At 33.7% G+C, this 27,938-nt stretch overlaps 3 protein-coding genes, 2 long non-coding RNA genes and 1 other non-coding gene across 10 annotated transcripts; 3 read left to right on the forward strand and 3 right to left on the reverse strand.

Annotated features, from left to right (window-relative positions):
• The first annotated feature begins 789 nt into the window (after positions 1 to 789).
• On the forward strand, positions 790 to 4,546 carry LOC121771420. Its single transcript, XM_042168194.1, has 10 exons — positions 790 to 1,253; positions 1,718 to 1,815; positions 1,888 to 1,933; positions 2,721 to 2,803; positions 3,016 to 3,080; positions 3,336 to 3,397; positions 3,808 to 3,867; positions 3,974 to 4,006; positions 4,213 to 4,278; positions 4,350 to 4,546. The coding sequence occupies exons 1-10, from the start codon at positions 825 to 827 to the stop codon at positions 4,392 to 4,394; spliced, it is 987 nt and encodes a 328-aa protein (XP_042024128.1). The 5' UTR covers positions 790 to 824; the 3' UTR covers positions 4,395 to 4,546.
• A 9,764-nt stretch (positions 4,547 to 14,310) lies between these two features.
• Positions 14,311 to 18,256, forward strand: LOC121771419 (protein OPAQUE10-like). Its single transcript, XM_042168193.1, has 8 exons — positions 14,311 to 14,757; positions 14,860 to 14,951; positions 15,569 to 15,713; positions 15,879 to 16,010; positions 16,157 to 16,306; positions 16,419 to 17,606; positions 17,698 to 17,825; positions 17,911 to 18,256. Exons 1-8 carry the CDS (start codon positions 14,680 to 14,682, stop codon positions 18,050 to 18,052), a joined length of 2,055 nt encoding a protein of 684 aa, XP_042024127.1. The 5' UTR covers positions 14,311 to 14,679; the 3' UTR covers positions 18,053 to 18,256.
• Positions 18,257 to 18,402: 146 nt separating this feature from the next.
• Positions 18,403 to 20,044, reverse strand: LOC121771423. The gene is made up of 7 exons (XR_006044038.1): positions 19,957 to 20,044; positions 19,765 to 19,838; positions 19,619 to 19,662; positions 19,189 to 19,233; positions 18,894 to 19,012; positions 18,684 to 18,792; positions 18,403 to 18,576 (listed from the first exon to the last, which is right to left on the reverse strand). It is a non-coding gene; the product is annotated as an uncharacterized LOC121771423 (long non-coding RNA).
• Positions 20,045 to 20,962: 918 nt separating this feature from the next.
• Positions 20,963 to 21,034, reverse strand: TRNAD-GUC. Its single transcript has one exon. It is a non-coding gene; the product is annotated as a tRNA-Asp (tRNA).
• Positions 21,035 to 21,652: 618 nt separating this feature from the next.
• LOC121771421 lies at positions 21,653 to 23,460 on the reverse strand. 2 transcript variants are annotated; one of them, XM_042168196.1, is made up of 6 exons: positions 23,314 to 23,460; positions 22,802 to 22,863; positions 22,332 to 22,391; positions 22,193 to 22,225; positions 21,921 to 21,986; positions 21,653 to 21,849 (listed from the first exon to the last, which is right to left on the reverse strand). In XM_042168196.1, exons 1-6 carry the CDS (start codon positions 23,387 to 23,389, stop codon positions 21,805 to 21,807), a joined length of 342 nt encoding a protein of 113 aa, XP_042024130.1. In that variant the 5' UTR covers positions 23,390 to 23,460; the 3' UTR covers positions 21,653 to 21,804. The 2 variants fall into 2 exon arrangements, with proteins under 2 accessions (XP_042024130.1, XP_042024131.1); XM_042168197.1 differs by having other exon boundaries at positions 22,802 to 22,883; positions 23,314 to 23,400.
• A 1,052-nt stretch (positions 23,461 to 24,512) lies between these two features.
• Positions 24,513 to 27,807, forward strand: LOC121771422. Of its 4 annotated transcripts, none has more exons than XR_006044036.1 (5): positions 24,513 to 24,877; positions 25,048 to 25,166; positions 25,260 to 25,488; positions 25,954 to 26,163; positions 26,254 to 27,807. It is a non-coding gene; the product is annotated as an uncharacterized LOC121771422 (long non-coding RNA). The 4 variants fall into 4 exon arrangements; XR_006044037.1 differs by lacking the exon at positions 25,048 to 25,166 and having other exon boundaries at positions 26,254 to 26,343; positions 27,033 to 27,807; XR_006044035.1 differs by having other exon boundaries at positions 24,513 to 25,166.
• The last annotated feature ends 131 nt before the right edge of the window (positions 27,808 to 27,938 follow it).

Raw genomic sequence — 27,938 nt, forward strand, 5'->3', positions numbered from 1 at the left:
CCTGTATTCTGTAGGCATAGGCGTAATTTATTTTTGGTCCGTTGCCCATGATTTATTCAATTTAATAACATGGCAAATTGTCAAAATTACAAGTTTGCTCAAATTTTAGTTAAATCTTCAAATTTTCAAAAATGACATTTTATATAATAATATTGATTTTTTTTCATTGTCTTATACTAATATATAATAAATGAAAAATACTATATGGACAAAACATTCAACTACTTCACATTTAAGACACTTTTTAGTTACGTCTTTATGTTTTGCATGTATGCATTGTACATATATGCTAATAAAATGAAACACACAATATTTCAGAATTATTCACCATGAAATTAACTCTAATTTGTCATTTTAAAAAATTAATTAATTCTAATTTGTTCAAATTTCATCAATTTCTTTTTTAAAATTTAACTTTAATAAACATGATAATTCAATTACCTACACATTTTCATTGGCTAACAATATGACCCAATTCAAAAATCAAATAGAATGAATAAATCCATTAATTAACATCATACCAATACAATACTCCAATTTGAGTCGGCCTTGTACAAGATTTGTCAAATTCTCACACTTAAGATATCGAAGATACATTTTATTTATATCATGGGCATATATTTAGTTTTAAAAATGAAATAAAGACACTGAAATGAAGATAGGAAAATGCTTTGGGCCTTTTGGCATTTGATCTGATTATCGGTAGCACCAAAGTATAATTTTTCTAGTGACAAAGGACCTGAAAATGAATAATTAAAAGATGAAATGAGAGCAGAGGATAAAAATCTGGACTTCAATCAGTACTGTGTAACTGACGTGAAACAATGAGCTTCTCCATCCCCAAACTTCCCACCTTCGCTACCATTTCTCCAAATACGTTGAGAGTTTCCTCCAATTTTCCTCAGCTCTCCGTTGGTTTCCCCCAATTTAGCAAAACAACCGCCAATTTTGGTAGCAGATACGGTTTGCTACGTTGCTACGCAGCGGCGAAGCAGCAGAAGAGCGGCGGTGCGCCTCCAGCAACGACGACAAAGAAGAAAAGGAAGCCGAGTAGCAAGAGTGGTAGTAAGAAGGTGGTTGGAGATGACTTTGAGATTGAGAAGAGTGGCGGTGGAGTGGAGGTGATGGAGTCACCGTCAGAATCACCTCAGTCGCCCTACTCGGCGCTGTCTCTGCCGAATCCACCTGCTGGATTTGTGTTGGATGAGCAAGGGAGAGTTCTAATGGCTTCCAACAAACGCATCGCCACTATCGTAAGATTTAATTTCAAATTTCTACTTTCTCTGTTATTGTTTATTTGTTGTGAATTTAATTAGGATTTTCATTCTTTTGTCAATGTGAATCATGTTAATCTATGAATAGTTTCAGAATGTATGACCTGCTTGGTCAATCAAAACTGGGCTACCCTGTTTTTCGTTTGGGCAAATGCTCATTACTTGTCAAAATTCTATATGGTATTTGTTTTAAAGCAAAGTGCATATCGGAATGTGGTTGTTAAGTAGGTAATGTGGTTGTTAAGTAGGTAATTCTTTGTAATTAAAATTGGCGGTTGTTAAGTAGGTAAAAATGAGTAGGTAATTCTTTGTAATTAAGATTGTTGAAGCCCATTTCCTTGGTACTTATACATTCTCTTTGTGCTTTATATTAAGCTCTGAGGAAATTGTGCCGTTTTCATTATATTCTTTTATGATTTTAACAACTAAGAAGTCACTGACAGGTTGATTCTACCAATAACTTCCCCCTGGAGTGTGTTATACGGAGAGTATTTAGAAATTCACGAGGAGATGAATGCATGCTACTATGCCCAGTTGATACGTAAGTCATGCTGTGTGTGCTGTTGTGTGATCTGCTTCACCCTTACAAAATAAATTGTTGAACTCTTTGCAGGCCTGTTCAGATTTTGAAGAGTGTCAATGTTGAAGGGTGGTCTGCCGTAAGTCATCAACTCACTGAGATTCCCTTTGTTTCTGCATTCATATTCTAAGGCACTAAGCTAATTGTAATTTTCATTTGTGACCTATCTATGTTATGTTTAGAGCGGCACTAACTTTAAAAAGAAATGTCTTAACTATTTTTTCACGAAGTTTTGTCATACACTCATACTATAACTGCTAATCTCTAAATGTGGATTACTGAACCTCAACTATGGAGTACGAAACCCCAATTTTGGATGAATAAGCCCTAATTCAGCTGTTAGTCAACTCATGCATAAATCATGGTTGTTTCCTGACGCCACTGTGCAACTTCAATCCTGCATTAGTAGAGGGCACTGATTTTTTCGATAGACGATAGTGGAAACACTGCAAAGATCAATTTTTCAAACATGTTTATAAAGCATGAAAATTAGAGAGTTGGGTGAAATTGTGGAAAGAGATCAGATGAATATATTTGAATCAGAGCAGCTATGTGTCCATTCCTGTAAGCAAACATATAAAAAACCCATACTGGTTACTGCCTCTGAAGTCTGAAGTATCTCTTGGTCTAGAATAACTTTTCACTTAAAATGGGCAGTACAGTTGATGAGATATCTACCTACCGGGATTTAGATTGTATAACATATAGTAGCTTTAGAACTTTCTTGCACCTAAAAAATTCGAAAATGTGCTATTTTCTGGTATCATATGGTATAATTGTATTTTCCAATCTATAATGTAATCCCTCATTTGTCTTGTTTTATTTGTCACGACGTATTGATATCTTTCAACTCCTGTGCTTTATAGGTTAGTGATGAAGAAGTTGAGGCTATCCTCCCCACTGCCGCTTATGCCCTTGCCAAAATACATATGCATCTTGTACACAGTGGGTAAGATGTACATAAAGTTGTTTTTTCAGCACAGATTTAGCTTCTAATTTCTCTTTGTTACATACTACTCCATGTGTTACGACTGTGACTAATTGTTATTATATTCAGATACATATTAATATATTATGACTATGGTGCATATGCATAGTTGCATACTAGGGGATATATCTTTAGCTAACTGCTTCTATGTTATGACTAATCTGCTCGATCAGATTTTGTTATACAGCACGAGGCGGTTTTTGCTACACAGAAGAAGACATATTTGAATTTCATATAGGTACATCTTTTTTATGAAACTTCAGTTGATCCGTGTCTAGCTGTAATACTTTGTTCATCTTAATTTCACCACCAAACAGTTGAATTTTCCAGTTATTTCTGATGCTTGTAATTTTGTGCAATTTTAGAACTTGGTTATGAAATGAATTCACTAGGATATAAAAATTATAGTATTTTTTTACCATGTGTGAGGAAACTTACTAACAATTCATCGGAAGTTTTAACTTCAATTTTAGAAACTTTGGGTTTTATGCAGACAATGGTGAAGATGTGGACGGTTTACCAACTGAAGGCGTTGAGATTGCATGTTTCCATCTGGTACGACATTGATCATGCTACAGTTAAACATTTATAACATAACCATATCTTTCAATAAGTATTAAGGGTTTCATGGGTGAAAGATTCTTTTGCAGTCATCATCTGGAGACTACAGGATGTGTAAATCTTAACAAATGTTATCTTTGGTATCCAAAATAAGATCAGGCCTAAATCTGTCTTTATAAGCAGAGCCTAACCGATATCATAATTGATGTTTGGGAAGACATTCTCTTTTATCCTAACAGTTACAAGGAAGGATAAACTAGGAACGTTAAAAAGTCAAAGAAGCAAAGAACGATTTCAATGGACACTTAAATAGAAACACTGCACTGTGGGAGATTTACAAATTACTCTTTCTTAAAAATATTATCATCCTTGAATAATTCTTCTATATATTCTTCTTCATGCAGGATGGTTCTCACTATATGATTTATACACCTTCCGACCCACTTCTGTTTGTTGCAGTGAAGGTAAAGTATTTGGTTCTTGCAACTGAAGTCTGTACTGACGTAAGTTTGATTTACATACAATTACATCTACTTACAAGCAACTTTCTATGTCTCTTTATTGTTGCAGGACAAGGATGGTGTACTTCAAATAGCTGATGACGTAAGTAAATTCAACCTTTAAATATATAGCTGAGTTGATTAGTTACCTCTTGCTTATTGTGGTTTGAAATCTGGCGGCCAAAATTTGCAATGTGAATGTTACGAAGTTAAAAAACTATTATCACATTGTTATGTTTGCCTTCGGTGTATTCCTTCTTGGTTTACAAAATTTTGAGTCACGACCGGGGTCTGCCTTTGCATAAACAGGAACTCTTGGATGATCCTGCTATTATTAGCGCCATAGACGAGGAGACTGAATTCAATGCTTTAGTGGTATGTATGAAAATCTTACTGATTGAATTTTGTTATTAAACCTTACTATCTTTCCAATCTCGTTTCTGCAGGAAGAAGAAGCTGCTCTTCTCGATTCATTGCTTGGGAAAAGGTGATTAGGTTATTATCAAAGAAAGCAGGTTACAAATGTCTGAGTTGAAATCATCAAAATAGGTAGCTTGTAAAACTTGACATTGTATATAATACGATTCATTAGTTGTTCTGTTCCCCTAATGTAATTAATTTTCGAGATCGATTATATTTAAAATTAGGAACATTGCAACCGATGGGTTTACTGCCTTTTTTCCACTAAAGCAGCCTCTTCAACTACATTAGTGCTAATACAAAGAAAAGTCTGAAAAAGATCAATTATAAGTTTAAAAAACATTCTTTCAGTTGGGGACGTCTCAATATTTACGTTGTATGCGATGTCAATGTGTGTCACGTAGCGACATACTAAAAATAATTTTGCATAACAAATGGCATTATTCTCATATTTAAATAGTTAAATATGGAGTATATAATTTTGTCATTTTCAAACCACCCCTTCACCGATTATATAATGCTCTATTATATCGCTATCATATTAACAAAGAAACAATAACAAAATATTTTTTCTCGCCATGTTGCTATCTATCATCTACACTCAGGGGTGGAGGGAGGGTGGGGCCAGGGGCACATGGTCCTCCTCTCCTCATCCCCTGATGAATCTTTTTCTTCTTTTACAATGATTTGTCTGTTAATTCACTGGGGCGGTTGTTTTTTACACCATGTGAGGCCTTCCAATGCTCCGTGATTGAGAGTTTACTGTTGCGGCGGAAATTGGGACAATCCACATGATTGCAAGGGAAACTCTCTTGCATTACCTTTTTCTTCACAGGCTTCTCTTTTGCAGATATTCAAAAGGAAGTAACTCAATTTCCTCCGCCGACCAAACCTACAAAAAAACACAATCAGTTCTTAGTTTTGTAAAAAAAAAAGAAGAAAGTTTATTATACCTAGAGAATGAATCATATCTCTAATTTGAAATTGTGAAATACAAAATGATTTAATTTGAAGTTATAATACAAAATGAAAACGCAGATAACATGTTTTTATACTACAACCGTAATAATTAGGTTACCCTAACTACACCTTGCAAATCAAAGAAAATCAAAGCACGGCATGCATATTTAGGGAAAATAGGCAGAGAGAGTCGGGGAAGAAGATGCAGAATTGCAGATAGATAGGTGAGAGGGGAGAGAGATGAGAGGGAATTACATTATATTATCGTGTAATTACGGAGAGAGAACGCGCTGCACAATGGAGTAGTGTATAATATTTATATATGTGAAATATTGAATGAAAAGCTGTACCACTTGGGTATATGTGTGAAATATTAATTGAAAAGTTGTACCACTTGGGCCCACCACACAGAACCTTCATCTCTTTTATTGACATGTTGAATATTATTTCTTTACATATAAACGATTATATGATGCTCCTTCTTTTATAACAGTATGTTTTAATAACACTCGGTTTTTGTTACTAATTACATGACCTATTCCATGGAGTATTATTGCAATATACAAAATATATTATTGTAAAAGAAGTACTATTATAAAGAAATATTATTCAACATAAAAATCAATACATAATATTATAAAGAAATATTATTCAATATAAAGAAAGAGTTGAGAGATTATAGAAAAAACGTTTTCCATGTATGTTTATTCTTAAATGATAGATAGGTAATATGTTAATTATTTTAAAAATAATCAAAAATTAGGAACCGGTTATAAAGATGAAATACCTAAAATATCCAATTAACGCGTAATACATGTTAAATACAAACAATATGAAAGCGAAAACTTTGTTGTATTAAAGTTGTCGAGGAAATCAAATTACGATTGGTAAAATTGATTCTCTGTTTACTAACATAGTTGATCATTTAATTAATTAGGTCTGGCATATGATTGGAGTCTGAAAGGGTTCACATGATTCATCACTTTGTTGAATAAATTCAACGTCTAAACCTTAAAAATCAAATTAGAAAGCTAAAAAAAAGAGACCTAAACATATCAGCAATCGTCCTCCTCCTCCCCCTGGTGAATCTTTTTCTTCTCTTGCAATGATTTGTCTGTTAAATCACTGAGGCGGTTGTTTTTTTACACCATGTGAGGCCTTCCAACGCTCCGTGATTGAGAGTTTACTGTTGCGGCGGAAATTGGGACAATCCACATGATAGCAAGGGAAACTCCCTTGCTTTACCTTTTTCTTCATTGGCTTCTCTTTTGCAGATATTCAAAAGGAAGTAACTCCATTTCCTCCGCCGACCAAACCTACAAAAAAACACAATCAGTTCTTAGTTTTGTAAAAAAAAAGAAGAAAGTTTATTCTACCTAGAGAATGAATCATATCTCTAATTTGAAATTGAGAAATACAAAATGATCTAATTTGAAGTTAGAATACAAAATGAAAACGCAGATAACATGTTTTTATACCACCGTAATAATTAGGTTACCCTAACTACACCTTGCAAATCAAAGAAAATCAAAGCACGACATGCATATTTAGGGAAAATAGGCAGAGAGAGTCGGGGAAGAAGATGCAGAATTGCAGATAGATAGGTGAGAGGGAAATGCATTATATTACCGTGTAATTACGGAGAGAAAACGCGCTGCACAATGGACTAGTGTATAATACTTATATATGTGTGAAATATTGAATGAAAAGCTATACCACTTGGGTATATGTGTGAAATATTGAATGAAAAGTTGTACCACTTGGGTATATGTGTGAAATATTGAATGAAAAGCTGTACCACTTGTGTGTATGTGTGAAATATTGAATGAAAAGCTGTACCACTTGGGCCCACCACACAGAACCTTCATCCCTTTTATTGACATGTTGAATATTATTTCTTTACATATAAACGATTATATGATGCTGCTTCTTTTATAATAGTATGTTTTAATAACACTCGGTTTTTGTTACTAATTACATGACCTATTCCATGGAGTATTATTGCAATATACAAAATATATTATTGTAAAAGAAGTACTATTATAAAGAAATAGTATTCAACATAAAAATCAATACATAATATTATAAAGAAATATTATTCAATATAAAGAAAGAGTTGAGAGATTATAGAAAAAACGATTTCCATGTATGTTTATTCTTAAATGATAGATAGGTAATATGTTAATTATTTTAAAATAATCAAAAATTAGGAACCGGTTATAAAGATGAAATACCTAAAATATCCAATTAACGCGTAATACATGTTAAATACAAACAATATGAAAGCGAAAACTTTGTTGTATTCAAGTTGTCGAGGAATTCAAATTACGATTGGTAAAATTGATTCTCTTACTACTAACATAGTTGATCATTTAATTAATTAGGTTTAGCATATAATTGGAGTCTGAAAGGGTTCACATGATTCATCACTTTTTTATACCTTGAAAATCAAATTAGAAAGCTAAAAAAAAGAAACCTAAACATATCAGCAATCGTCCTCCTCCTCCCCCTGGTGAATCTTTTTCTTCTCTTGCAATGATTTGTCTGTTAAATCACTGCGGCGGTTGTTTTTTACACCATGTGAGGCCTTCCAACGCTCCGTGATTGAGAGTTTACTGTTGCGGCGGAAATTGGGACAATCCACATGATTGCAAGGGAAACTCCCTTGCTTTACCTTTTTTTCATTGGCTTCTCTTTTGCAGATATTCAAAAGGAAGTAACTCCATTTCCTCCGCCGACCAAACCTACAAAAAAACACAATCAGTTCTTAGTGTTGTAAAAAAAAAGAAGAAAGTTTATTCAACCTAGAGAATGAATCATATCTCTAATTTGAAATTGAGAAATACAAAAAGATCTCATTTGAAGTTAGAATACAAAATGAAAACGCAGATAACATGTTTTTATACTACAACCATAATAATTAGGTTACCCTAACTACACCTTGCAAATCAAAGAAAATCAAAGCATGGCATGCATATTTAGGGAAAATAGGTAGAGAGAGTCGGGGAAGAAGATGTAGAATTGCAGATAGATAGGTGAGAGGGGAGAGAGATGAGAGGGAAATGCATTATATTACCTTATAATTACGGAGAGAAAACGCGTTGCACAATGGAGTAGTGTATAATACTTATATATGTGAAATATTGAATGAAAAGCTATACCACTTGGGTATATGTGTGAAATATTGAATGAAAAGCTGTTCACTTGGGTATATGTGTGAAATATTGAATGAAAAGCTGTACCACTTGGGCCCACCACACAGAACCTTCATCCCTTTTATTGACATGTTGAATATTATTTCTTTACATAGAAACGATTATATGATCCTGCTTCTTTTATAATAGTATGTTTTAATAACACTCGGTTTTTGTTACTAATTACATGACCTATTCCATGGAGTATTATTGCAATATACAAAATATATTATTGTAAAAGAAGTACTATTATAAAGAAATATTATTCAACATAAAAATCAATACATAATATTATTAAGAAATATTATTCAATATAAAGAAAGAGTTGAGAGATTATAGAAAAACGTTTTCCATGTAGGTTTATTCTTAAATGATAGATAGGTAATATGTTAATTATTTTAAAAATAATCAAAAATTAGGAACCGGTTATAAAGATGAAATACCTAAAATATCCAATTAACGCGTAATACATGTTAAATACAAACAATATGAAATCGAAAACTTTGTTGTATTCAAGTTGTCGAGGAATTCAAATTACGATTGGTAAAATTGATTCTCTTACTACTAACATAGTTGATCATTTAATTAATTAGGTCTGGCATATGATTGGAGTCTGGAAGGGTTCACATGATTCATCACTTTGTTGAATAAATTCAACGTCTAAACCTTGAAAATCAAATTAGAAAGCTAAAAAAAAGTGACCTAAACATATCCTCCCCCTGGTGAATCTTTTTCTTCTCTTCCAATGATTTGTCTGTTAAATCACTGCGGCGGTTGTTTTTTACACCATGTGAGGCCTTCCAATGCTCCGTGATTGAGAGTTTACTGTTGCGGCGGAAATTGGGACAATCCACATGATTGCAAGGGAAACTCCCTTGCTTTACCTTTTTCTTCACTGGCTTCTCTTTTGCAGATATTCAAAAGGAAGTAACTCCATTTCCTTCGCCGACCAAACCTACAAAAAAACACAATCAGTTCTTAGTTTTGTAAAAAAAAGAAGAAAGTTTATTATACCTAGAGAATGAATCATTTCTCTAATTTGAAATTGTGAAATACAAAACGATCTAATTTGAAGTTAGAATACAAAATGAAAACGCAGATTACATGTTTTTATACTACAACCGTAATAATTATGTTACCCTAACTACACCTTGCAAATCAAAGAAAATCAAAGCACAACATGCATATTTAGGGAAAATAGGCTGAGAGAGTCGGGGAAGAAGATGCAGAATTGCAGATAGATAGGTGAGAGGGGAGAGAGATAAGAGGGAAATGCATTATATTACCTAGTAATTACGGAGAGAAAACGCGATGCACAATGGAGTAGTGTATAATACTTATATATGTGTGAAATATTGAATGAAAAGCTATACCACTTGGGTATATGTGTGAAATATTGAATGAAAAGCTGTACCACTTGGGTATATGTGTGAAATATTGAATGAAAAGCTGTATAACTTGGGTATATGTGTGAAATATTGAATGAAAAGTTGTACCACTTGTGCCCACCATACAGAACCTTCGTCCCTTTTATTGACATGTTGAATATTATTTCTTTACATATAAACGATTATATGATGCAGCTTCTTTTATAATAGTATGTTTTAATAACACTCGATTTTTGTTACTAATTACATGACCTATTCCATGGAGTATTATTGCAATATACACAATACATTATTGTAAAAGAAGTACTAATATAAAGAAATATTATTCAACATAAAAATCAATACATAATATTATAAAGAAATATTATTCAATATAAAGAAAGAGTTGAGAGATTATAGAAAAAACGTTTTCCATGTATGTTTATTCTTAAATGATAGATAGGTAATATGTTAATTATTTTAAAAATAATCAAAAATTAGGAACCGGTTATAAAGATGAAATACCTAAAATATCCAATTAACGCGTAATACATGTTAAATACAAACAATATGAAAGCGAAAACTTTGTTGTATTAAAGTTGTCGAGGAAATCAAATTACGATTGGTAAAATTGATTCTCTGTTTACTAACATAGTTGATCATTTAATTAATTAGGTCTGGCATATGATTGGAGTCTGAAAGGGTTCACATGATTCATCACTTTGTTGAATAAATTCAACGTCTAAACCTTAAAAATCAAATTAGAAAGCTAAAAAAAAGAGACCTAAACATATCAGCAATCGTCCTCCTCCTCCCCCTGGTGAATCTTTTTCTTCTCTTGCAATGATTTGTCTGTTAAATCACTGAGGCGGTTGTTTTTTTACACCATGTGAGGCCTTCCAACGCTCCGTGATTGAGAGTTTACTGTTGCGGCGGAAATTGGGACAATCCACATGATAGCAAGGGAAACTCCCTTGCTTTACCTTTTTCTTCATTGGCTTCTCTTTTGCAGATATTCAAAAGGAAGTAACTCCATTTCCTCCGCCGACCAAACCTACAAAAAAACACAATCAGTTCTTAGTTTTGTAAAAAAAAAGAAGTTTATTCTACCTAGAGAATGAATCATATCTCTAATTTAAAATTGAGAAATACAAAATGATCTAATTTGAAGTTAGAATACAAAATGAAAACGCATATAACATGTTTTTATACTACAATCGTAATAATTAGGTTACCCTAACTACACCTTGCAAATCAAAGAAAATCAAAGCACGACATGCATATTTAGGGAAAATAGGCAGAGAGAGTCGGGGAAGAAGATGCAGAATTGCAGATAGATAGGTGAGAGGGAAATGCATTATATTACCGTGTAATTACGGAGAGAAAACGCGCTGCACAATGGAGTAGTGTATAATACTTATATATGTGTGAAATATTGAATGAAAAGCTATACCACTTGGGTATATGTGTGAAATATTGAATGAAAAGCTGTACCACTTGGGTATATGTGTGAAATATTGAATGAAAAGCTGTACCACTTGTGTGTATGTGTGAAATATTGAATGAAAAGCTGTACCACTTGGGCCCACCACACAGAACCTTCATCCCTTTTATTGACATGTTGAATATTATTTCTTTACATATAAACGATTATATGATGCTGCTTCTTTTATAATAGTATGTTTTAATAACACTCGGTTTTTGTTACTAATTACATGACCTATTCCATGGAGTATTATTGCAATATACAAAATATATTATTGTAAAAGAAGTACTATTATAAAGAAATAGTATTCAACATAAAAATCAATACATAATATTATAAAGAAATATTATTCAATATAAAGAAAGAGTTGAGAGATTATAGAAAAAACGATTTCCATGTATGTTTATTCTTAAATGATAGATAGGTAATATGTTAATTATTTTAAAAATAATCAAAAATTAGGAACCGGTTATAAAGATGAAATACCTAAAATATCCAATTAACGCGTAATACATGTTAAATACAAACAATATGAAAGCGAAAACTTTGTTGTATTCAAGTTGTCGAGGAATTCAAATTACGATTGGTAAAATTGATTCTCTTACTACTAACATAGTTGATCATTTAATTAATTAGGTCTAGCATATGATTGGAGTCTGAAAGGGTTCACATGATTCATCACTTTTTTATACCTTGAAAATCAAAGTAGAAAGCTAAAAAAAAAGAAACCTAAACATATCAGCAATCGTCCTCCTCCTCCCCCTGGTGAATCTTTTTCTTCTCTTGCAATGATTTGTCAGTTAAATCACTGCGGCAGTTGTTTTTTACACCATGTGAGGCCTTCCAACGCTCCGTGATTGAGAGTTTACTGTTGCGGCGGAAATTGGGACAATCCACATGATTGCAAGGGAAACTCCCTTGCTTTACCTTTTTCTTCATTGGCTTCTGTTTTGCAGATATTCAAAAGGAAGTAACTCCATTTCCTCCACCGACCAAACCTACAAAAAAGCACAATCAGTTCTTAGTGTTGTAAAAAAAAAGAAAGTTTATTCTACCTAGAGAATGAATCATATCTCTAATTTGAAATTGAGAAATACAAAATGAAAACGCAGATAACATGTTTTTATACTACAACCGTAATAATTAGGTTACCCTAACTACACCTTGCAAATCAAAGAAAATCAAAGCATGGCATGCATATTTAGGGAAAATAGGCAGAGAGAGTCGGGGAAGAAGATGCAGAATTGCAGATAGATAGGTGAGAGGGGAGAGAGATGAGAGGGAAATGCATTATATTACCTTGTAATTACGGAGAGAAAATGCGCTGCACAATGGAGTAGTGTATAATACTTATATATGTGTGAAATATTGAATGAAAAGCTATACCACTTGGGTATATGTGTGAAATATTGAATGAAAAGTTGTACCACTTGGGTATATATGTGAAATATTGAATGAAAAGCTGTACCACTTGGGTATATGTGTGAAATATTGAATGAAAAGTTGTACCACTTGGGCCCACCACACAGAACCTTCATCCCTTTTATTGACATGTTGAATATTATTTCTTTACATAGAAACGATTATATGATGCTGCTTCTTTTATAATAGTATGTTTTAATAACACTCGGTTTTTGTTACTAATTACATGACCTATTCCATGGAGTATTATTGCAATATACAAAATATATTATTGTACAAGAAGTACTATTATAAAGAAATATTATTCAATATAAAGAAAGAGTTGAGAGATTATAGAATAAACGTTTTCCATGTAGGTTTATTCTTAAATGATAGATAGGTAATATGTTAATTATTTTAAAAATAATCAAAAATTAGGAACCGGTTATAAAGATGAAATACCTAAAATATCCAATTAACGTGTAATACATGTTAAATACAAACAATATGAAAGCGAAAACTTTGTTGTATTCAAGTTGTCGAGGAATTCAAATAACGATTGGTAAAATTGATTCTCTTACTACTAACATAGTTGATCATTTAATTAATTAGGTCTGACATATGATTGGAGTCTGGAAGGGTTCACATGATTCACCACTTGAATAAATTCAACGTCTAAACCTTGAAAATCAAATTAGAAAGCTAAAAAAAAGAGACCTAAACATATCCTCCCCTGGTGAATCTTTTTCTTCTCTTGCAATGATTTGTCTGTTAAATCACTGCGGCGGTTGTTTTTTACACCATGTGAGGCCCTCCAATGCTCTGTGATTGAGAGTTTACTGTTGCGGCGGAAATTGGGACAATCCACATGATTGCAAGGGAAACTCCCTTGCTTTACCTTTTTCTTCATTGGCTTCTCTTTTGCAGATATTCAAAAGGAAGTAACTCCATTTCCTCCGCCGACCTAACCTAAAAAAAAACACAATCAGTTCTTAGTGTTGTAAAAAAAAAAGAAGAAAGTTTATTCAACCTAGAGAATGAATCATATCTCTAATTTGAAATTGAGAAATACAAAAAGATCTAATTTGAAGTTAGAATACAAAATGAAAACGCAGATAACATGTTTTTATACTACAACCGTAATAATTAGGTTACCCTAACTACACCTTGCAAATCAAAGAAAATCAAAGCACGTCATGTATATTTAGGGAGGGGGATTGCTGATATTTTTAGGCGTCGTTTTTTTAGCTTAGCTTTTTAATTTGACTCTATGTTAATTTTATAATAATGTGATCCCAATAGTACACACGTAGACGCAGTGACTATTGAAACACAAAGGTTTATCAGCAGTTAAAATATTTATACATTCTAGATAGGCCAAAGTCGAACATCATACAGATAAACTTTTTTTAATAAAATATAATCATATTTTTTATAGACGTTCCAAAAAAGAAATAAAAAAAAAAAAGAAATGTCGTGAAAAGTGGGAAAAGTGAGAAAATACAAAAAGTGAACGCCCATAATCCGCAGCTTGTCTCATTCATCAGCTGCGATGCGTAGCAATGCCTCCTCCACAAATCCCAAATCCCAAATCCCAAATCCCAAATCTAATGAATAAATAGTTAAATATGAATCCATGATTGACATAGAAGGTATCACAGTCACAAATTTACAGATTAGTGGAGTATTAAATATGGTTTGAATTTTTCATTTTTGGGTGAATTTAATAAAGAGGAAGAAGAAATGGAAATAAATTTAACCACGCGGCACTGTTGTTACCTCGTAAACGTGGAACCAAAATTCAAAACTCTTCGCTGCTTCTGCTTCTCTCTCTCCCTGCTAGCAGCAGCAGCACTTTCTCCTTCACTCAATCCATCTTTCCCCACTTTACAATCTTTTTTTTGGTAGCTGTGGATCAGTGATTTTAGGCGGGAAATCTGATAAAATTATGATTGAATCGTCGACGCTGGCGCCGTCTTCGTCGGCGGAATCGAATTTCCGGGAGTTGGATGAAGTCTTTTTGCAGGTCCCTCATTGCACCTCAAAACTCGTTCATTGCTGTTATTTGATTTTTCGGAATTGTTCAATTTGATGAGAAGTTTAATAAGAGATTGTTGGATTGGTGCAGACTCAAACACGGATATGGCTGGGGGAGCTTCTGAATTCGAGATTGGATGAGGATTTGGCTCTCCCTGATTTGCTTCAAGATGGAGAAATACTGTTAGTTCTTTTCTTATTGAAATTGGGATGATTCATTGGCTGTTGGGGATCTTGATTGATGGTGTTTGGAAGTCTGATTACCTTCCTAAATTTTATCTGCTCCTTGATGTTTGTTTTAGTGAGTTTAAAATCTGAATCGATCTTCCCATGTATTTGGATTCCAAAAGGTTGACATTGATGTTTACATATTTGAATATATATACTGTTAGTAAGTGCTATCTTTGTAACTGAACTTTTAATGCATTAGTTCCTGATTCAGTTTATTTATGATAAAAATAAGATGTGATTTTGAATTAAATGTTCATATCTGTTGCCCTTGTTTAACTTAATGGATTTCATGATCAATTGGGTTTTGGAATCTATGTGCTTTACTTGCTCTTTAGGATGAACTTATTTGAATCAGAGGTCTGTTTCTCAATGTGCTTGATTGGTTCTTGAATCAGAGTGCTCTATTGCAATAGAAATGTACTGCTGTTGTTGAAATTAAGAATTCTCGGTTTCCTAAACTCAGTTGAAAATAGCATGAGAAACATTTGGATTGCATTTGCTTATAAGCCCTTGAGTTTCTCTGAGGAATATTTCTATAATTCATCGATAATATTTTTCTGTCCTTTCAGGTTTCAAGTTTCTAGAGTAGTGTGGGACTTTTTGATGACCAAATGTATGGAGCTCAGGCATTTGAAACATAAATATGGTCCGTTTGCTTCTAAGAAGAGCAGTGGGAGGTACAGGCCTTACTCCAATGTTGATTTCTTTCTAAAGGTAATGCATCATTTCTGGTTAAACTTCTACACAGTTATGCTTTTACTTTATTTTCAGATATTTAGATGCTAATGCTATTGATATATGTGTTTCATGCCTCTTGCGACTACCCTTGTCATCTGTGATGCTTTCTTAGTACCTGCCATCTAACTAGTTTTCTTTCAGGTATGCAAAATTCTGGGACTGAATGGCATCGACCTTTTTTCACCCTCTGATGTTGTGGAGAAAAGAAATATTCGAAAAGTATGCATTTGTATAAGAGCCCTCTCAAAAAAAGCAAGGTCTAAGCAACTAAGTGTAAGATATCTCTTATTACAATACAGTTCCTGTTATTTTCTGTGATTTCAGCAACACAAGTGTTTCCCACTTTCCCCATTTCTTGGCAGCATCTCTTCCAAATCGTTGCAGTCAGGTTCTTATTTTTGCTATTTTCTTTCAATCAGGTCCCAGACTTCGACATGGTTACGTACTCAGTAACCATGCCAACTGATATGGTAGGGGTGATAAGAAGGAGCTTAGAGTCACCACAGTGCACCTTTTCGAGTTCATCTAGTTATGGTTCACATAAGGGCTCAATTACGAAGCTGAAAAAGGTAAGAAATTACTTGTTCTTCTAAATATAAGTGACAATTACTTGTTACAGCCAAAATTTGTGATAGATGCTACCAGAAAGTTGCTGATTGATGCTTTCTTGACTTTATATAGAGCAACTTATTTTCACCGGACATCAGAGATGGTGATTCTAGTAGCTCAGATGAGTCAGATGAAGCAGAAAGCCGATACATGGGTGAAAATTCCTTTCCATCTCCAACCAATTTTGTTGATGCCGATGGAGTGAATTCCGACCTAGAAGATTCACATGAAAATAGCTATGTATCTGGACAATATAGGACAAAAGATTTGGTGGAATCAGATGTCAAATGCAAATCTGACTCTGACATCGACAAAGATATTTCTTGTTGCAGTGTTTCTAAGAAGATATCATATGATGGTAGTTCAAATGTAAATGGTGAAGAGAGACGATCCTACAACAATGGTAATGCAGATGTTTCCAGCTTGAACTTGACCCCTGAGAATGACGATCCATACATGGGAGATTCTTCATGCATCGAGGTGGGAGAAAATAATTACATTGCTAATTATTTGGCATTTTCAGATTTAATGGTTCATGCAAACGATGGTAGTAACTCTGTTGTTGGTGATGGGGAGAACAATATGTTTGATTTTTTTCTAAATGCCGAACCCCAAGGAGCTACTTCGGGTGAGAGGAGTTTCCACAATGGATCACAAAGAGTGTATTCTGATGATGAAGATATGGAGGTTTCTTCCACAGCTAGTATGACCTCTGTGTTGGGCCGGTTGCTCAACCTGGAGTTTGACAATCAGTATGATGTGGAAGATTCGTTGAGTTCGAATGTTAATTCTTCTGCATCCAAGGAATTTGAGTCCAGAAAGCTCTATAAAGATGCACCTGCATTATCAGAAGGTGAATCTCCCATTTTGGAGCACTCAAAAGATGACAATGCTGCTGAGAATAATGTGCTTAGGGATGTGATCATTGCAAATGAGGATACAGAGAGACCTCTTTCTGGCGAAGATGATAATAAAAAGACTAATGGGGCTATCATCCTTGGTTCAGAAGAAGATACGGTAGAGCATGGAGGATCGGTCTGTTTAGAATTCTCAAACAAGAGTAACCTAGTTGAGGACATAGCTTTTCAAGCTATAAACATCCTAGATGCTCCACCTCAGATTGTTTCTGGTGACACCAACACATGTAGCTCTATACTTGAAACTGTTTCAGCCCGTGAGCAAGTTGAAGACACGAACACAGCACAGGAGGACTCTAGTGCCCAAAATCATATTTCTCCAACTGATGAAAACGGTGATCAGGTGATTATTTTCTCCAAATTTTCATGCAACAGATTATGTATTGAACAATATTTAAGTCGCTTGCAATATTTGATCATTTTTCTTATCTCAGGACAAACGAGAAAGGGTTGAAAGTGATTCTCAACGGCCTCCAACGAAGCATAAGAGAAACCCATTGCTGAAAACAGTTGTGAAAGGCACAGCAGTTGCTGGTGTCATATTTCTCTTGCTACATATCAGGTATGGATGTTGTGATATGTTGCTACACATCAGGTGTGGTCTCAAATCTCAACCTCTTATTGATGTAAAATGCCATCCACTGCAGGAAAACCAATGCGAACAGTGCACAAGAACGTCGACAGAATCCTCAGACGCTGAAGCAAAACGGAACGAAGCCCTCTTCTGGGAAGCAACAAACAAGAAGTGAAGGGAAAGGGGTATATCCAACAGAGAAGCTCAAGCTATGAAATTAGCGTACATAAAGGCATGGTATCATCCGAGAAGCTGAGGAAATGTAACGGCTAGATGGACGTGGGAGATTTCCCAAGAACACTGATGCATGGCTTCTTCCATTACTCGATTTTGATACAGAGATATAGGTCTAAGTTAAACAAACTCTTTATTTATGTATTTATTTTATTGATTATATAAAAATTTTATGTTACATTTCATTCCTTTTGTGCTTGATAGTATTAGAACCGAGTTAAGCATCCCTTATAAGGGGAGATTGAATAGTCTGAAACAAGCTAACTAGATCAGTAATTTATCTTGCAACACAGAGTTGGTAAAAGTGTGAAATGAGACCATGATCAATTCACAATTTTCATCTTTTTATTTTTGTTTATAAAAGAATAGTACAACACTAAAGAACTAAAAATACTTCTATGAAATCATCTACCAAGTTATAAATAGTTCACTACATAAATCATCCTAACTATGCACTGTTCTTTTCGTTCGAGGAAGTTGCTGTACAGACCTCGTTGTTACAAATCTGCGAAAATGAACAAATTAGTAGAAGCCTTATCTAAATGATCAATGAGTGAGATACATAAATTATCACATGATTATAGAGATTAAGGTATTCCCAATTTGTGTTACCTTGTTAATTTGAAGCCATTTGGATATACAATCACTGTGGTAAAGATGATCACACTGCAGGCTAACTAGATCCTCCCCCACTTCATACTCCACTTGACATATCACGCACCTATATATATATGTATATATATAGTACATTTTTATTTTAAGAAATTCAATGAATTAATGAATACTTTAAGGAAAATATTAGGAAAGTGGGATTTATTCTACCTGTCAATAATCAAATTGGAGGTAGAGTTGCATGTACGTGGACGTAAATATTTAGCAATTTCATCTTGTGATAATCCCTTGTTCTCTACTCCCACCATCTCTCCAAGGGCAATCAGCTCCTGCTTTCATTCAAACAAATTTTATGTGTTATGTGTCTATTTCTCGAATACAGCAGAAAGAAGAAAATGCAGTAATTAACTAACTACACTTTATTGAATTAGAAAAGAAAAGGAGTAAAGAAAAAGAAGAAGAGCTAGAGAAAGAGCGATAATTTGTAGTACTAATTTGCTTTTACCTCATAGGATAATTGGTCAGGATCAACATCATCTTTTTCAATTTCCTGATCAAAATACAATAAATCTAGAAAATATTAATATAAAAATTGGTTAAAACCCAATTTCAGTCAGCTTTATTAATTTGTATTTGAAGTTTGAACATTAGTATTATTATTTAATTTAGGTTTAGTTATTTATTTGGGACATGGTCTTGATATGAATGTACTGGCTAGCTTAGTTATTCTTTGTAATAAAATATATTCAGTTGTACAATTAATTAAATTAATTAATCAATTATAACCAGGCTGAGTCATGGATTTGATCTTATTGGACCTTCAATATTTCCTAATTAATTTTCTCAAATAATATCTAATACTTAAATGTACATAACCTAAGAGAACACAGATAATTCCTTAGTAATAAAAATTACTGGTTGGTTGTTGTACATACCCCATCAGAATAATAACTATCATCCTCCCAGTAATCTATTCCAGCTGCAATATACATACAAGAAAAATAAAATTAATTCTCATAAATAAATAGCTAGAGTTAATATGTATACCAAATCTAGTGCGAATGTTCAAATATAAACTTACAATTTATGGAGCCGTATAAAAATTCATCATCGCTATATTCAAACTCTTCACCAGAGCTAGAAGAAAACTCTTCCCTAATTAAAAAAATTAAATTGAACAACATTTTCATCGAATTAAACTGTGGAACTCATGCATTACCCTAATTATTAATTATGCATGTAAAAAAGTAAATGGATTTGGAAAATTATAAACCTCTTCAAGTTGATCCAATGTAGTTCTCTTGGTTCTTTTCCTTCTTTCCTCGTCCATCACGCTGTTGAAGAAAAACCTGTGATTATTGTGGTGTAATTAAAGAGAATATAACAGAATACAAAAAAGTGAGACATAAATTTAAGAATATATATAATGTGTATAAATTTGTTGAGTGCAAGCAAAGTTTGTGATGAGCGAGAAAGCAATCCATTAACCATTTCTTCCCGTTCTTGTTTTCCAGATTCCGATATTCGACGTTAGATGAGGAGGCAACACAACACCCTATCTATATATAGTACCCAAAGGCCAAATGCAATGTGAGAATACAAACATGCAATAATCCCTATACATGCATGAATCTAAAATACTAAAATCAGTTAGGATAAATGAGTTTCAACTTTCAACCAATCCCCAATCATTCAACCTAGGTGAGGAACTATCATAACATAACTCATCAATTCATACTTACGTGGTGATAGAGACAAAGTAAAAACTAATTCTTACCTTTATTAAGAAATCTTTTTGAATAATTCATATAGAAGAGGTAAATATGGAATAGAACGACGTCGTTTAATAATTTATTCCACCTCATACGTTCTAGACGTCCACGCCATTCTCAACTTTTCCCAAAATTAAATCCATGAGACAATTGAGAAAATAGTTAAAAATTATGATTTAATCGGTCATTTTCAAAAGTTACAAAATAATTGACCAAACTTCGTGATCTTTTTTACTAATTGCCCATTTAAAAATAATGATATATAATCCTATGCTGAATAGGAAATGCTTCACTTAGATTGAGGAGAGAGAAGTAAATTGCTAATGATATTAGTGTATATTTATATTGAATTATTCAGAATTTGTATTCATTAATTGAAAATTATATGTCGTGTTAATACTAGTTTTGCGAAAAGCTAGAGCATAATCTTCTTATTTTTATATAATTATAAAATATAAAACGAGCAGAAATAATGTATGCATATTTCTTTGGAAAAAGCAAAATAAACGCCGTTGCCGGGGATCGAACCCGGGTCACCCGCGTGACAGGCGGGAATACTTACCACTATACTACAACGACTTGTTGTTTTCTGAGAAGTATTATTTATTTAACATGATTTCAATTAAATTTAGGGTGAATTGGATATAAAAGTCGCCTATTGTTAGTGACTTTTAAATTTTCTTTATAATTTTTAATATTGGTGTTTAACTAAATACATAAATTTGTGCATATTCTGAAAATTTCTACTATTAAATTAAATTTCAGCCAATTCAAGATTGATATGATATAAAAAAATTGAGTGTGGGCCATGTGGCATAAGTGTAGATGATAGATAGCAACATGGCGAGAAAAAATATTTTGTTATTGTTTCTTTGTTAATGTGATAGCGATATAATAGAGCATTATATAATCGGTGAAGGGGTGGTTTGAAAATGACAAAATTATATACTCCATATTTAACTATTTAAATATGAGAATAATGTCATTTGTTATGCAAAATTATTTTTCGTATGTCGCTACGTGACACACATTGACATCGCATACAACGTAAATATTGAGGCGTCCCCAACAAAAAGAATGTTTTTTAAACTTATAATTGATCTTTTTCAGACTTTTCTTTGTATTAGCACTAATGTAGTTGAAGAGGCTGCTTTAGTGGAAAAAAGGCAGTAAACCCATCGGTTGCAATGTTCCTAATTTTAAATATAATCGATCTCGAAAATTAATTACATTAGGGGAACAGAACAACTAATGAATCGTATTATATACAATGTCAAGTTTTACAAGCTACCTATTTTGATGATTTCAACTCAGACATTTGTAACCTGCTTTCTTTGATAATAACCTAATCACCTTTTCCCAAGCAATGAATCGAGAAGAGCAGCTTCTTCTTCCTGCAGAAACGAGATTGGAAAGATAGTAAGGTTTAATAACAAAATTCAATCAGTAAGATTTTCATACATACCACTAAAGCATTGAATTCAGTCTCCTCGTCTATGGCGCTAATAATAGCAGGATCATCCAAGAGTTCCTGTTTATGCAAAGGCAGACCCCGGTCGTGACTCAAAATTTTGTAAACCAAGAAGGAATACACCGAAGGCAAACATAACAATGTGATAATAGTTTTTTAACTTCGTAACATTCACATTGCAAATTTTGGCCGCCAGATTTCAAACCACAATAAGCAAGAGGTAACTAATCAACTCAGCTATATATTTAAAGGTTGAATTTACTTACGTCATCAGCTATTTGAAGTACACCATCCTTGTCCTGCAACAATAAAGAGACATAGAAAGTTGCTTGTAAGTAGATGTAATTGTATGTAAATCAAACTTACGTCAGTACAGACTTCAGTTGCAAGAACCAAATACTTTACCTTCACTGCAACAAACAGAAGTGGGTCGGAAGGTGTATAAATCATATAGTGAGAACCATCCTGCATGAAGAAGAATATATAGAAGAATTATTCAAGGATGATAATATTTTTAAGAAAGAGTAATTTGTAAATCTCCCACAGTGCAGTGTTTCTATTTAAGTGTCCATTGAAATCGTTCTTTGCTTCTTTGACTTTTTAACGTTCCTAGTTTATCCTTCCTTGTAACTGTTAGGATAAAAGAGAATGTCTTCCCAAACATCAATTATGATATCGGTTAGGCTCTGCTTATAAAGACAGATTTAGGCCTGATCTTATTTTGGATACCAAAGATAACATTTGTTAAGATTTACACATCCTGTAGTCTCCAGATGATGACTGCAAAAGAATCTTTCACCCATGAAACCCTTAATACTTATTGAAAGATATGGTTATGTTATAAATGTTTAACTGTAGCATGATCAATGTCGTACCAGATGGAAACATGCAATCTCAACGCCTTCAGTTGGTAAACCGTCCACATCTTCACCATTGTCTGCATAAAACCCAAAGTTTCTAAAATTGAAGTTAAAACTTCCGATGAATTGTTAGTAAGTTTCCTCACACATGGTAAAAAAATACTATAATTTTTATATCCTAGTGAATTCATTTCATAACCAAGTTCTAAAATTGCACAAAATTACAAGCATCAGAAATAACTGGAAAATTCAACTGTTTGGTGGTGAAATTAAGATGAACAAAGTATTACAGCTAGACACGGATCAACTGAAGTTTCATAAAAAAGATGTACCTATATGAAATTCAAATATGTCTTCTTCTGTGTAACAAAGTATGCAACTATGCATATGCACCATAGTCATAATATATTAATATGTATCAGAATATAATAACAATTAGTCACAGTCGTAACACATGGAGTAGTATGTAACAAAGAGAAATTAGAAGCTAAATCTGTGCTGAAAAAACAACTTTATGTACATCTTACCCACTGTGTACAAGATGCATATGTATTTTGGCAAGGGCGTAAGCGGCAGTGGGGAGGATAGTCTCAACTTCTTCATCACTAACCTATAAAGCACAGGAGTTGAAAGATATCAATACGCCGTGACAAATAAAACAAGACAAATGAGGGATTACATTATATATTGGAAAATACAATTATACCATATGATACCAGAAAATAGCACATTTATACTACATGGCATGCGCGCACACAATCAATGAATTGGTGTGTTTCAATGCACAGCAGATGATCTGTGTCCACTATGTACCCATATTAAAAGTGGGTGGTTGACATGTAGTACAATCATGAATTGGTGGTGGCGTGTTGGGGTGAGTTTGACAGCTTTTACATAAATGACTACTATACATTGTTATATACACATATATATACGCATTAATTACTACTCCGTCCGTCCTCCAATTTGAATCCCTCTTTGACTCTGCATGAGTTTTTTGGAAAAGTTTGAATACGTGGGGTAATAAATGGAGTTAGGTAGTGAAATGTGGGGTCCCTTTGACTTTTTGTGTAATAAAGAGTAATTTTGATGTCCAAAAATGGTAAATGGGAAAACTGACTCCTATTCAGGGCCGGCTCGAAATGGAAAAGAGTGACTCAAATGGGGGACGGAGGGAGTATCCTATTAGGTAACGTCTCAAATTGGATATGATATGGAAAATTGTATTGACAGAATTTGCACACGCCCGTTGACATAATTTGTACACTCCCCTGATATCAGCCCCCGTTCATAGAATTTGTACATTCCGTTGACATTAGGTACTGGTGACAAAATTTGTACACTCCATTAACAAAGTTTGCAGATATATATATATATAACCCCGTTATGATATCTATAAAATAACTGATTTTATATTAAGTTATAGAATTAAGTTAAGAGAAATGTAACAAGAGAAGTGGTCAACAGATATGTCTACGATTCAACGTTTTTAATTCAATTTGTATTATTGTTATTTTAAATTACACTCAACGTTTTCACTTCGTTTTCAATAAAAAAGGTAATCGCTCTTACTTTCTTTTACCAATAATGAAATATCATAACTCCCTTGATTTCTATAGATTTTCTTATTTCTATTTGATCGAAAACGTTGTGATTTTACGGGGACACTATTTTTCATAATATAGGTGCGAAACATGGAAGCAAAACCCAAATTTTAGAGGCGGGGTCAATTAACAGCCGTCACAACAACTCCACTCTCAACTTCCCCACAAAACAAACCAAAATTACAGGAAAAAAAAGGACCTTCAATTCAAACTATCTTGAAATTCTACCTCACTATTGGTGAAAATCTGCAAAAACCGCCGATTCTCGCAAAGGCTTTCTGCGTTTTGAAGTTTTGATCAAGCAAAATTTTGGGGGAAAATGAGTGATTTCAGTGCAACGGAGGAGAGAGATTATGTTTCCCTGCGGAATCTCAAAGTGGATTTCAGAAGAGAAGACGATGGGGAAGAGGGAGATGGATGTTTTGCGCTCTGTTTCTGGATTTACATTGATGATTGTGCTTCTTTCCCTTCTTCAGTTTTGATTCAGGTTTGCGAATGCTTCAATACCCCTTTTTTCTGTTGATGATGGAGTAGGGTTCTTCACTTACTCAAGAAAGTTTGAATCTTTAAGGCGCTTGAGTTTTTTTATGCATTTGGGGAATTCTTGTGGTTTGTGTTCTTCATTTGTGCTGATTTAGGTGGCTTAAGTAAATGTAGGATGTTTGGACACTTGGGTTTTCATTTTTATGTCATCTTATGAATTGATGAAGAAGGCTTTTGTGGGATGAGGATGATTTTATGTGTCGTTGCTCACATTGTGTATCGGAAAGCTTGTGGTATGATGCTAGATGATAGTATTGTTATTGTGTTTTGTTTGTTTATGTCTAGAGAAAGTGACAGTATGGTCTTTCATCTCGTTGCTCTTTAAGGTGTCTGCTTAGTTTCAATGAATGAACATTATGCGGAAGCATCCAGATGTCGCTTGTAATCAGCCTTTTTTTGTACTTGGACGACAAGGAGAAAATGAAGCTCTTTCCGCTGCTGTGTATGTACAAAGAGGCTTACAATCCCGAAAATCCTATTCCCTTGACTGATGTTCCATGTATCTCCACGGAGATTGAGTTCCCTATGAAGAAATGGGTTCACGTTGGATGTGAGGTATTTGGTTTTCTATCGTTGTTATGCTTACCTACATTATGCTTCCTTTATTACAGTTGTTACTATGAATTGAATTGATCTATGTAAATCATGTATCTTTTCTACTAAAAGAAATGATGAGTTTTTGTTGATCTTGGTTGTCGAATTTTAACTCTCGATTCTCCATTATATATGTGGTGATTGATTCAACTTCATCTGAAAATAAATTAATATATTACTAGAGATTGTAGAAATTTACTTGATCAGAATGTATCTCCATTTTAGGAGCTTGTTATATTTTTCCATTAGAAGATCAATATTGCAAGGTGGAAACATAAAATGGGAATTGGGAAATGAGATTGCTTATATATTCGTGTGTTACTTCATAGTTTAACCTTTCTTTCTTAAAGCTTGTGAAGTTGTGAGTGTATGGTATTTGCTTATGCCTAATGAGGTGAACCAGATAGCTCGGAAATTCCATTTCAGGTCTCCATTGATCTTATGAGGCTTCATGTAGATGAGGAAATTGTCGGAGACAATCCTTAGACCTGCTCAATTAACAAGGACTTGCATGAAGAGGGTTTGAAAAATATATGCTTGGCATGCCCCGACGAAAATAAAGATAAATTACATGGCTATGTTCATGGACTTGGTGTCCTGTTCCGTGAACCGTCCATCAAAAACCACTATGTCAAGGTTTGTTTGTTTATCCATGGAATATTAATTATTTTCTTGGTACGAGCTACTCCTTTGTTTCTGAGACTGTTTCCCCCTAATGATGCCCAGGATCCTCCGTTACGACTGGCAATTGACCATTCTAGTGCATTGGAGATTGAAGAAGGCAGTGACAGTGTGTGGAGCATCGTTGGGGGCAAGGTAAAATCGATCATAGCACCCTTTATTTTTGTTCATCCGAATACTAAGTTTGGACCAAAACGTGCAAATTACACAATACATACAAAACATTTTGTACTAAATTAAAACATTGGTAAAACATTTTGTATGTAGTGAGTAATTTGTCCGCTCTGGTCCAAACTTATTTTTTCTGTTAAAACTAATGGTTAAAGGTGTTTGACCAAATTAATGACTTAATTATAATCTAATTAACTTAATTCATTTAATATTAAAATTTATAAAATATTTTTTCACTCAAAATAAAAACAGATCAATTCAAAGGAAATTTACATAAAATAAAAAATTGACTTAGTTATAACCTAATTAACTTATTTTATTATTAATCTCAATTAAAATATAAAAACCACTACCATTTGCTTTAATAAAAATAACATTTACGGGAATGAAAAAGTTAATTGCCATGACTCGGCAACCTCTTAAGATTAATTGTCAGATCAACACTTAATTGCCCACAATGAAATATCATAACTGCCTTAATTGTAATGCGTTTTACAATTCATACAACTACGCACTTGCCATTGGATATGCTGATAGAAGAAAACGGAAATTGCTTGAATAATATATATACACTATAATGTCCCTCATTTTTCTTTCTCATATTTATATTTTATGTTTTGAATATTGCCGCCTTTTAAATCTTTTGGATAAAGATAACATAGGAGGACAGCCGCCTCCCACCGCCGCCCCCCTTCTCACATAGCCGTTTCATAGCCGCAGCTCGCCGTTTCCACGCAATAGGGCGCCGCTGCCCGCTCCCAACCCCTTCTCCCTCAGCCGTGTCCTCGCCGGTGAATTTGGAGTCTGGTTTACATGATTCATCACTTTGTTGAACAAATTCACTGTCTAAACCTTGAAAATCAAATTAGAAAGCTAAAAAAGAGAGGCCTAAACATATCAGCAATCCTCCCCCTCCACCTCCCCCTCCACCCTCTTGTACTTCCCTTTCTTCTCTTGACGATATTGCTCCATCAACATGTCAAATGATTCTTTTGTTGTAAAATTCGCCTTCCACGGACATGGGACCATGAAACTGCAAAGGTGAGGATCGAACTTGTAGTTGCCGCAGTGTTTACAGAAATCACTGGGCTGTTGTTTTTTACACCATGGGAGCGCTTCCAGTGCTCCGTGATCGGGAGTTTACTGTTGCGGCCGAAATGGGGACAAAGTTTATGATTGCAAGGGAATCTTCCTTGCTTTACCTTTTTCTTCAACGGCTTCTCTTTTGCAGAAATGCAAAAGGAAGTTGCTCCATTTCCTCCACCAACCAAACCTACAAAAAAATAACCACAATCAATTCTTAATTTTGTAAATAAAAGAAAAAAAGTTTATTCTATCTAGAGAATGAATCATATCTCTAATTTGAAGTTAGAAATACAAAATAATCTAATTCGAAGTTAGAAATGCAAAATGAAAACGCAGATAACATGTTTTATACTACAACCGTAGTTATTAGCAAACATGTTATCTGTGTTTTCATTTTGTATTTCTAACTTTGAATTAGATTATTTTGTATTTCTAACTTTAAATTAGAGATATGATTCATTCTCTAAGTAAAA

The sequence above is a fragment of the Salvia splendens genome, chromosome 16 (assembly GCF_004379255.2).
Source record: "Salvia splendens isolate huo1 chromosome 16, SspV2, whole genome shotgun sequence".
In the NCBI taxonomy this organism is placed as follows: Eukaryota; Viridiplantae; Streptophyta; class Magnoliopsida; order Lamiales; family Lamiaceae; genus Salvia; species Salvia splendens.

Excerpts from the sequence above, each read along its gene's own strand:
- LOC121771419 (XM_042168193.1), top strand. The coding sequence starts at position 14,680 with ATGATTGAATCGTCGACGCTGGCGCCGTCTTCGTCGGCGGAATCGAAT. Across the intron at positions 16,307-16,418 it reads CAATTACGAAGCTGAAAAAG|AGCAACTTATTTTCACCGGA; the intron begins GTAAGAAATTAC and ends GACTTTATATAG. Across the intron at positions 17,607-17,697 it reads CTGATGAAAACGGTGATCAG|GACAAACGAGAAAGGGTTGA; the intron begins GTGATTATTTTC and ends TTCTTATCTCAG.
- LOC121771421 (XM_042168196.1), bottom strand. The coding sequence starts at position 23,389 with ATGAAGAAGTTGAGACTATCCTCCCCACTGCCGCTTACGCCCTTGCCA. Across the intron at positions 22,864-23,313 it reads ATGCATCTTGTACACAGTGG|ACAATGGTGAAGATGTGGAC; the intron begins GTAAGATGTACA and ends GGTTTTATGCAG. Across the intron at positions 22,392-22,801 it reads AGATTGCATGTTTCCATCTG|GATGGTTCTCACTATATGAT; the intron begins GTACGACATTGA and ends TTCTTCATGCAG.
- LOC121771420 (XM_042168194.1), top strand. The coding sequence starts at position 825 with ATGAGCTTCTCCATCCCCAAACTTCCCACCTTCGCTACCATTTCTCCA. Across the intron at positions 1,816-1,887 it reads CTACTATGCCCAGTTGATAC|GCCTGTTCAGATTTTGAAGA; the intron begins GTAAGTCATGCT and ends AACTCTTTGCAG. Across the intron at positions 3,081-3,335 it reads CATATTTGAATTTCATATAG|ACAATGGTGAAGATGTGGAC; the intron begins GTACATCTTTTT and ends GGTTTTATGCAG.